Source organism: Capsicum annuum, unplaced genomic scaffold (genome assembly GCF_002878395.1).
Source record: "Capsicum annuum cultivar UCD-10X-F1 unplaced genomic scaffold, UCD10Xv1.1 ctg5288, whole genome shotgun sequence".
Lineage (NCBI taxonomy): Eukaryota > Viridiplantae > Streptophyta > Magnoliopsida > Solanales > Solanaceae > Capsicum > Capsicum annuum.
The window spans coordinates 30,238-41,404 of NW_025860945.1; the positions used below are offsets into that span (position 1 = coordinate 30,238).

Sequence of the window (11,167 nt, forward strand, 5' to 3'; positions counted from 1 at the left end):
TTACAGGACAACATTCACCCCATACAATAAATCCGATCTAACCACCACTCTGTAGAACTTCTCTTTAAGTTTGGGAGGTTCTTTTTTGTTACACAAGATACCATAGATAAGCCTCAATTTCATCCATCCTACCCTGATCCAATGAGTGACATCTTCGTATATCTCTCCATTCCCCTGAATTATCGACCCTAGATACTTGAAACTATCTCTCTTACTGATAGAATGAGTGTCAAGCTTAACAACCACATCGGACTCATGAGACACCTTATTGAACTTACACTACATACTCCTTCTTGGACCTACTCAATGTAAATCCTTTAGACTCAAGGGTTTGCCTCTAAACCCCCAACTTTGCATTAGCTCCACTACAAGTCTCATAAATCAGAACAAGATTATCCGCAAAAATCAAATAATAAGGCACCTCATCCTGAATGTGCCGCGTCAAAACTTCCATCACCAAGGCAAAAAGAAATGGACTAAGCATCGATCCTTGATGTAATCCATCAAGACGGGAAAGTACTCTGAATCCCCTTCCCCCTTTCTAACCCAAGTCTTGGCTCCGTCGTACATATCCCTAATCTCCCTAACATAGACAATTGGTACACCTCTAGACTCCAAACACCTCCAAAGAACCTCCCTGGGAAATCAATCATAAGCCTTCTCTAAGTTAATAAATACCATGTGCAAATTCTTCTTCCTTTCTCCATACTGCTCCACCATTCTCTTGATGAAATGGATCGCTTCTGTAGTCGAGCGCCCTGGCATAAATCCAAATTAATTTTCAGAAATAGTAATAATCCTCCGCAACCTCAACTCTACCACCCTCTTTTAAACCTTTATAGTATGACTCAACAACTTGATATCTCAATAATTATCGCAATCCTGAATATCACCCTTATTCTTATACAACGAAATCATCGTACTCCACCTCCAAGCTTTAGGCATTCTCGTTGTCTTGAAAATTATGCTAAACAATTGAGTCAACCACTCCATACCTACCCCTCCTGTGCACTTCTAAAAATTCACCGAAATCTCATTTGTCCCCATCACTCTACCCATACGCATCCTACGAATAAGTCCCTTAACCTCTTCAACCTTAATGCACCTATATTAGCCATAGTCGCGAAATCTCTCAGAATGCTCCAAATTCCCCTACACAATGCTAGTATCCTTTCCATCGTTCAATCAGAAGCTTATGAAAGTAAGACTACCATCTCTTCCTAATGTGACCCTCCTCCATCAAAACTTTGCCTTCCACATCCTTAATACACTTCACCTGATCTAGGTCTCGTCCTCCTATCTCTAACCTTGGCGGTCCTGTACAACTTCTTATCTCCACATTTACTATCTAACGTTGTGTATAAACTCTCGAAAGCAGCATCGTTATCCATCGTGACCGCTAACTTCGCCTATCGCTTAGAAATCTTATACTCCTCTCTATACTTCCATTTATCTTTTTCATCCTTACTCTCCGTCAACTTCGCATAGCTTTCTTATTTTAGTTTTGATTCATATCATATTCTTGCACTCATTTATGTTTTCTTATTTTGTATTTATATTATTTATTGTTGTATGTCCCACACATAAATGTAGAAATTTGTTGTGCTATATATTGTTGTTATCTTAAATTTAAACGTAATCACGGATATTCGCGCACCGTACAAATGTATAAACTAGTATATATAAAGGAGACTTATAAATCTATGATGCGACATACTTCTAAGGCCATCATTCACACTTTATTTTTATACTTTTTTAGCCTTTTATTCCATTTTAATTATTTCCTTTTTAACTCTACCAAATCAATATATATATATATATATATATATATATATATATATATATAAAGCAAAAACATAGAGAGGATGATGTGGCACCTCTCTATGGCCTCCAATACTATTTATCTTTTTTCTCTTTAATTTGAATTTTTTTCATTGTTCTTTTCATTAATTAATTTGTTTATCAATTAAAAAAATTATCTCATATTTACTACTTTTAATTATATCTCATGAGTTATAAGAAAACCTCCAACTACTTATATTCTCTATTTAATAAAATATCTTCTCAACTACTTGATCAATCTATAAATAACAAAAATCTATAGAGTTTTTGTTTGGTCATTTCCATCTCTCCTTCTTTTTTACTAGTATATATTTTTTTTTTCTCCTTTTCAAATTTTTTTTTCATTATTTTCATCAATCATGTGTTCATTAACCAAAAGAGAGGGTATTGAAAATGTGATTCACAATATGACTACTATGATAAAGATTATAGATATATTATCAAAGGTTCTCCTTGGGTAATAAGAACCAAATACAAGTTCACCAAGGATGAAGAAGGAAGTTTGATGGCGGTACAAAATTTATCGAAGAAAGAATAATAAAATTAATTTCGTGTAAGTTTATCATCAAGACGAAGAAGAATGTATAATGCATCTACAGAGATGGCTAAATTAATTTAGAAAAATAGAATTTTTTTAATGGTTTATTAATAATAAAGATACATGTATTCGTGCTTATTGTAAATTTGTCAAATAACTATTACACCAAATGCAAGATGTACTATTCAATAAAAAAAATTATTATAAAGTTTTACACTTTTTTTATATTAATTATTTTGTTTCTAACATAAAACTTAATTGATATATTATTACATAAGTATTTATCTTTAAATATGCAATATTTATTTATATATAAATGTGGTTTATTAGAAGATGATGTATATAGTTCTTTGACCAAAAGTTTATATTTTGTGGCCTTTTTTTTTTTTCTGCTTTTCAATTTTTTATTTTAAAGGAAATTTCGTCTTCTCAAATTTTATTTTATTTATTTTATGCTTCATTATAAATTTCAAGAACTACTTTGTTAATCCTCTTAATTACACCTCATATTTTACTCTTCTCTTTATTGATCCATTTTAATAATATTTTTGTATGATCATAATAATAATTATCTTAACAATAATTTTCTATCATCATGTATTTCAGGTATAGAAAGAGGAAGAAAACTTTTCTACCAATTGATCTATAAATTTGTGACAAAAGAGTTTAATTTTATATATTTTTATTTTTTTTATTTCTTTTTAAAACATTTTTTATATTTAGATTTTAAAGAAGATGAAAGCTATGAAGGTATTAACAAATTAAAGTTAAATACTTATAAGCATCTAAAATAAGGTGATGTAGTATCTCTTTATCACTTAAAAGATTCTTTTTTTTCTCTTTGGATGCTTTTCTTTATTTTATTAAATAATAATAATCTCCTAACTATTTGAATTAAAGAATATGCCAGCTTAACACATTTAATTAAGCAAAAAGTATATATTATACCGGCGTGACTTGTAATAATTCAGCTAATAAACACTTAGGTTACAATTATAACCGTTGCAAATAATTTCATTTAGGCTTCCCTAAAATGAATGTCAGGTGCATTTATACTTTTGAAACTTTTTAACTTAAACTCTCTTAATTACTATTCTTTATCTTCCTCTTCTATCAGATATTGTTGTAGTAAAAAGAGAAAATGAAGAGTTTTGAAGGTTATTAAGAATTATTATTAAAGATTTGAAGTAAAAAAAGAAAATGAACAATCAACAAATAAATAGTCATTTTACAGGCTTGCTCATATGAATAAATAGTTCTAAAATATTTTGATCGGCTGGTTTTCATTGAAATTAGCGTTGTTATTTAATTGAAATTACTATCAAATTTCAATCTCAATTATGATATTTAAAAAAACTGTATTTATTGAATTTCTGTTATTATTGAAGGAATTTGAATATTCAAGATTTATTTTCACTATTAAAGATATATATGTATTTTATCTTATGAAAGAAAATTAAAAAATATTTAAATGTCACAAAAAAATAAATTTAATGAGCACTCGACTTAACTACCCAAAAATAGATTAAAACATTTTACATGAAAGTACTTTAATGTTTTCATCTCAAAAAAAGACTTTAAATATTTTAAACTTTTAAATTTAATTAGATGTTAAAAAAGTTAAGTCATAAATTTAATGAAATCTTTTATGATTGCATGAAGCATAAATAATTTTATGACCGCGCGAAGCGCGACTAACTTCACTAGTATATATATAAAGGAGAAACAAGACAAGGATGATGTGGCACCTCTGACCACCATTTCTATTTATCTTTTTTCTATTTTTTTTTTAAAATTTTACTCCAATTTTTTATACATTATTTATTAACTAAATGACTCTAAAAAAAAGTCCAAATAATCAAGGTCTTTAAGAAAAAGCATTGAAGGCCAAATGACCTCATTTCATTATCATCCCATTATGCCTTTTCATTAAGTAAAAGCAATAGCCAAATGGCTTTTCAAATCATTTCCTATACGGTTATCATCATTACATGTAATTAATGGGCTTAATGTGTATTAACTTTTAATCAACTGTTTTAATTTTGTGCCTTTTCATAGTCCATAATATGTATTATATATAAATTGAAAGTGAATCTTTTTCATATTATAGTTTGCTTAGTTTATTTTTATTTTTAATTGATGAAATTTAGAATGATATATTTTCTTTTTATTTGAGAGTTTATTTCGGTTATGGTATGTGATAAACAACGACTTGGATCAATCTGGATACGATTTATATTAACAAAAAGGTATTTAATTATATGATTTTTAATATAATTACGCAATGTGTGTATGTGTGTGTAGTGTGCAATATACAGATTGAAAGTGATTTTTTTTCATGTAACTTGCTTAGTCTATTTTACTTGAATTTGATTTTTTCGCACAACACATGCTTTCTTTCAGTGTTGTTCAAAACTAATTTTATTTCAAGGTAGAATCTGGATCTGCACACACTTTACGCTCTTCAAAACCCCAAATAATTAAATTTCACTTTATATATATATATTATCAATTTGATAAAAAATAAGTATTTCTCAAAATCTTTAAATTTTTGGGTGATACTCGAACTGAAAATTAGTTCTATGATTAGCATTCTTGAATTTGTTTGAAATTTTTTACTGAATTTGAGTGTGATTTTACTTATTGGTGTATGTTTCGAAAGAATGTAATTTGGCAAGGTATATATATGTGTGTATTTGAGAAGAATGTTGAATTAAGTTGTACTTTTCTTTTACTTTGATTTAGCTGTCGTTTACTTATCGCATAATTAAAATTAATATGCTCTAATTTTGTTGGCCTTTGTAAATTGACGAAGATCTGTGTTGTTTACAATGTATGTTAATTACTTTAAGAGAAAATTTTATCATAATATTGATTTTGTTATTTTATCATTTTGCTTTATTGATAGAGTAATGGTACTTAAATCATTGCAGAATGGTGGTATACGTCGACAAAAAACAAAAGTCACAATAGAGAAATATGCTCTAGAACGAATTTGCAGATCTTATCTTATATCTTACATCAACTAGAAGAATTAATTATTCTCAAAATTTGTTTTATCAAAGTAGTTGAGCATGCATTTTACTATTTTTCAATTGCAATTGACTTTTAATTTTTATTTAGAAAAGAATATTAAGATAAAAGTCAAAACTCAGCAATTGAGTTTTTATTTAATCCGTCATTTATGCCATCAAATTCATAAGGCTACCTAAAGCATAGAAATGTGACACAAAGTGTGAAAATCTTCAGCAAAACTCACCAAAAATATTTGGGAGATGTGTTTCTTCCTGCATATGGCTATTTTGATTGATTGTTAATTGTTTTGTTCATCAAATCTTTTCTTCCACAAGTTGATGCTTTAATCCTTTCTTCCATATGTTTTCATGATATTATTAACATGATTATCAATTATATATATAATTTTTAATACATAATTTTCATAGATTTGTAAGTGGAAGAGCATGGCATATGACCTTACTTTTTTTTTCCCACTTTAGTAGCTAAGTGGAAGGGCATGGCATATGATCTTACTTTTTCATATTTGCTCTTTTTTTCATTTGTTAGCTAAGTGGAAGAGCATGGCATATGATTTTACTTCTCAATATTTGCTTTTTTCTCTCTTTGGTGGCCACAACAACTCATGGGTTTGGTGAGATATGAATCTCTTGAATTGTACTACTGAAATTTGAACCACTATTCAAATAGCTAAAGTAGTCAGAACCAATTACCAATCAAATCCATGAAATAGCTATAACCATTCACTAATCAAAGGAAAGGACCCTTTCTTAAAATAGTATTCCCTCCATTTCAAATTAATTGCCCTTATGACTTTGATATGTTTATTAAAAAATCAATAATTAGAGATTTATTTTACTCTTTTATATATTTATTCGCATTTTAAAGTTCAATAATCAATCCAATGATTGAACATAGAAATATGGTGCAATTACTTCATTTCATGCATGCATCAAGTCTAGAACCTACAAATTTAGAATTGAAACTATAAATAATTAACTTATTTATAGGAGAATTGAAATCTTGAGCACTCCATTTTATTGCTATTCTATCTAAGCATATGAATTAAATTTAAATATTCAGTAAGACTCTTCATTTTCACAATTACTTCATTTTGCAAATGTATTATATTCTAACTAAGCATTTTGCAAATTCATTTATTAAACTGAAAGTTTTCAATTTTGTCTCAAATTATAAAATTTTCTAAAAATTACACAAATACACAACTTAGGTTTTCAATATTACAAAAAATCTCAACTCCCTAAACATACTACAAAAATCCCAATATATATACAGAATGTTATGTATATGTCGGCTATGTTATGTAATTAATAGGGAGAGAGAGTAAAGTAATTAAAAAAGTGGGAGAGAGTGTAATTACTTTCAAAAGGATTGATATTTATGTTATTTATACTAAAATTTTTGGAGGCAAAATTTGAACAAAAAAATTGAGAACTTAACTTTTTCAAAAAAATATATATATATAAAATGTGATTCGCTTCAATATTATTAAAATAAGTGCTTAAATAAGAATGACTTAACAAGAAAAAATAAAGCTTCATATTAAATTATTTATTTTTGGCTAAATGAGTTTGCTGAGTTAATATGTTTATTATTTTTTAAAAAAAAAAGGACTTACTGATATAACATATTAATCAGAAGAGGAGGGAACTTTTGAGGTATTTAATAATTTTTTGAGAAAAGTATTAATAGTTGAGTGACATTATTGTCTTAGCAAAAACAAAAAGTGATTTTTATAAGTCACTCCAGAAACATTGATAACAATCCAAGAAAATAATTTAAAAAAACTGAAAGTTTAAGTAATGATAAAAGATCTCCAAGCATGAAAATTTCTACTTAATAAATTAATATATTTTTTAAATAAAAGAATAAGAATATAATTTTAACTAAATAAGTTTGATGATTTAAATAGGTCTACTATTAAAAAAAATAATTTAATAACATGGCCTACCAATTAGAAGAGAAAGGAACGTATGAAATATTTATTTTTTTCGAGGATAATAATGATAGTTGAGTCATATTATTATCTCTAAAAAGATAAAAGTAATTTTTGTAGGAAACTCAAAAAATATGAGCGACCATTCAAAAAAATAACCTTTGAAAAAACATATGTCAAGTTTTAGTACCAATAAAAAAATTTTAAGTATAAAAATTTCTTTTTAATAAACTAATGCATTTTTCAAAAATAAAAAATAGAATTATAGTTTGATTAAATGAGTTTGATGAGTTAAATAGGTTTAGTATTTTAAAAAAAAAAAAAATTAATGACATGACATGCCAGCTAAGAGAGAAGAAGACTTTTGAATTTGAGGAAAAAAGTGATAGTTGAATGATATCGTGATCCTAAATGAAACATAAGTGATATTTGAAGAAAATTTTTAAAACTTGGGTAACTATTTAGGGAATTCACTTTTTAAACTCTATTTTTATACACTAATTTTCATATCCATTAAAAAAATTATAAAATCGAACTAGATAAAAAAAATTAAAAAAAACTTAATTAAATTTCTCAAAATATGTACAAAGTGTAAACTATACATAATTAAAAGTTGAACTAAAATTAAACAACTTCAAATGTAAAAATTACAAACTAATTTTAATTGACAATTAAAATTAATTTTTGTCTTCTTAATTACAAACTATTATATTTGACAATTATTTAATTGCCAATTAAAAATTATTCATTTCTAAAACTTAATGTAGGAGTTGCCCATTGTTCATTAAATGGACCTTAACTAATCACTGATTATTAGTTCGAATAATCATCCATTAATTATGTCTTTGGTAATTATTTAATTATATAATTGTAAATTAAAATAGAATACATAAATTGTTCATTTTCATGTATTGAGATAGTTTTCAATGTATTGGAAAATAGTTATTAAATAAAGTAATGTTAGAAATTTAAAAATTTATAATGAAAAGGGCAAAAATATCTAAAAGCTAACTAGTTTATAGCGTGAGTTGGGCTTTTTACTATTGTGGTCAAATTATGGCAAAATTTTAATGGCCAAAAAGATTTTTCCTAAATTTATTATATTTAAAGGGTGAAATAATAAAATATCCCTATCATTTACAATTTATTAACTTGTGTGCCAAATCAATAATAGACAACTATTAACGGAGGGAGCGAGTACCTAATAATCTACTCCCTCTCCGATTTCAAATAGTCAGACTCTTGTTGACCTGATACTTCCCTTAAGAAAAAACTTACAGGGATTTATTATACCAAATTATCCTTATTAATTATGATTTGAAAATGTAAATTTGAATATATACATTTTTTTTAGTTATTTAATAATAAGATAATATTGGAAGAACATAATAATATTCCATTCATTTCATAAAAGAGAACTAAATTTTAAGAAATTTTTTCAGAAAAGGACCAACTATTTTGAAACAGATGCAGTGATATCTTCTCCATTCATGGCCTATGGCCTGCCAACTATTGAGGGGCCATGATTGAACTGATAGATTATTAAACAAAGAATATAAATGATCATATCATCTATACTAAATAGCTTGCACAGATCGTATTATGGAGGATTATCAGTTCAGGATAATAGTACTGCTGTTAATTCAATTTTTATCCATTGGAGCTACGGTGCGTAAAGAATCTTGTGACCTAATGGCATATATTGTTCAGTGGAAAAATATTTTCTGCAAAATCATAAGAAAACCTTGCAAATCGGGTTCTGGTGATATCTTCTCCATTCATAGCCTATGGTCTGCCAATGCAACCGGACATAACATAAAATGTCTTTATCTTCAAATGGAAAAAAACAACGTAGATACTCTGATATATGTATACGTAAAATAGAACATAGTATAAATACTTGGCTAAAATCTAAATGTATTTCAATTAATACTTGTAACTTTCTTTTTTTAATTAATATACTTAATTATATGCGTAGATGAACAAAGACCAGAAGTTGAAAACAGATCTTAAAGCTATTTGACCTAATTTGGTAGCAGTTAGCAATGGCAAAGACAATGATCGAGCCTTTTGGAAGCATGAGTGGACAAAACATGATTTTTGTTCTAAAGGAGCAGTCATGGTATATAACAATTTGATCGCAATTATAGCTTTTCTCATTTATGTGGTATATTATAAATGATACTCAATACTATTGTTTAGCTATAAATAATAAGCGTTAACTTGTAAATCAAAAATTTACTTCTTATGGCTAACCAAGAGGTTAGCAATATTAATCAATACTATTGTTAGTTATAAATGATAAGCATTGAATATTAAATCAAAGTTTTACTACTTATGACCAACTAAAGACGTTAGCAATATTAATCACTAACTACCATTCAAATTAATTGGTCAGCTCATTTGCATCATAATGTAAATATTTCCATTATAAATAAGTGATTGAGTGGATGATTACTAAACAAAAAAATATAAACCATTCTCTCTACTCAACAGCTTGCATTAGATCAATTACTATATTATGGCCGATTATCGATTCAAGACAGTAGTATTCCTACTAGTACAACTTCTGTCCGTTGAAGTTATGACGGGTCAAAATTCTTACGACCTAATGGCATATGTTCTTCAATGGAAAAGCACTTTCTGCAAATTCAATAATAATCGTCCTTGTAAACCAGGTCGTGGTGATATCTTCTCCATTCATGGATTATGGCCTGCCAATGCAATCGGACACAGCATGAAGTGTCTTCAGCCTCAAGGGGGAGGAAAGGACGTAGATGGTGTGGTACGTGTATATACAAAATAGAACATAATATAAATACTTGGGTAACATCTAAATGTATTTTAATTATACTTGTAACTTTCTTTTTCTAATAAATATACTTAATTGTATGAGTAGATGCAAAAAGACCCGAAGTTGGAAACAGCTCTGAAAGCTATTTGGCCTGATTTGTTAGCAGCTGGCAACGACCGACGCTTCTGGAAGCATGAGTGGACGACACATGGTTTTTGTTCGCATCAGGCTCTCCCAATTGCGGATTACTTTAATGGAGCAGTAAGGGTGCATAACAAATTGATTGCAATAAATAACAAGAATAATCTACGTGATTACTTAGCTGAGGGAGGAGTTAGGCCATCAACAGCTAATAACTATACCAAGCAAGCTATCATCACAGCTGTTCAGCGTCTGGTTGGAGCAAATAATAATGTCTATGTCGCATGCATAAAAGATCCTCATACCGATGACATTTATCTCAAAGAGATCCACTTATGCTTGGACACTACCCTGCACAACTTCGTTTCTTGCCCTACTACAAATCCAGATCAAAGACAATGCGGGAAACACACCTCCAAAATTAGAATCCCTGTCTAGTTTTTAAGGTAGTTGGATGTTTTAAAAATCATCACTTAAGCGGATCGATGGCTTCTCATATATCTATATTGAATAAAAACATGCATCCTTGATTATCAAAAAGCTATACTCAAAACTGAATGGATTTTTACCAAGTTTCTTAGGCTCAATGCATGTGCTCTGATAATTAATTGGTCAACTTTAAATTTTTTATTCTTGCAATGTTGTCTTGCTTATGTCAGCATTACTATCAAAGTGAAAGAAATGACCAAAAATGTAAAATAATGAGAAGTAATTGGTCGATCAGGACGAAATTATACATCTAATGGTTAGCAACAAGAATACAACAAAAACTAGTCCAGAAGCAATATAGTTTAAAGAATTCTTTTACATGCATGTGTGTACTGCTTTATATTTGAAATACATTACAAATAGAATTTTTTGATATAGTATGAGCATTTCC

At 28.1% G+C, this 11,167-nt stretch overlaps 1 protein-coding gene across 1 annotated transcript; it reads left to right on the forward strand.

Annotated features, from left to right (window-relative positions):
• The first annotated feature begins 9,808 nt into the window (after positions 1 to 9,808).
• LOC107853642 (ribonuclease MC) lies at positions 9,809 to 10,874 on the forward strand. Its single transcript, XM_016698621.2, has 2 exons — positions 9,809 to 10,137; positions 10,252 to 10,874. The coding sequence occupies exons 1-2, from the start codon at positions 9,874 to 9,876 to the stop codon at positions 10,723 to 10,725; spliced, it is 738 nt and encodes a 245-aa protein (XP_016554107.2). The 5' UTR covers positions 9,809 to 9,873; the 3' UTR covers positions 10,726 to 10,874.
• The last annotated feature ends 293 nt before the right edge of the window (positions 10,875 to 11,167 follow it).

Excerpts from the sequence above, each read along its gene's own strand:
- LOC107853642 (XM_016698621.2), top strand. The coding sequence starts at position 9,874 with ATGGCCGATTATCGATTCAAGACAGTAGTATTCCTACTAGTACAACTT. Across the intron at positions 10,138-10,251 it reads GAAAGGACGTAGATGGTGTG|ATGCAAAAAGACCCGAAGTT; the intron begins GTACGTGTATAT and ends TTGTATGAGTAG.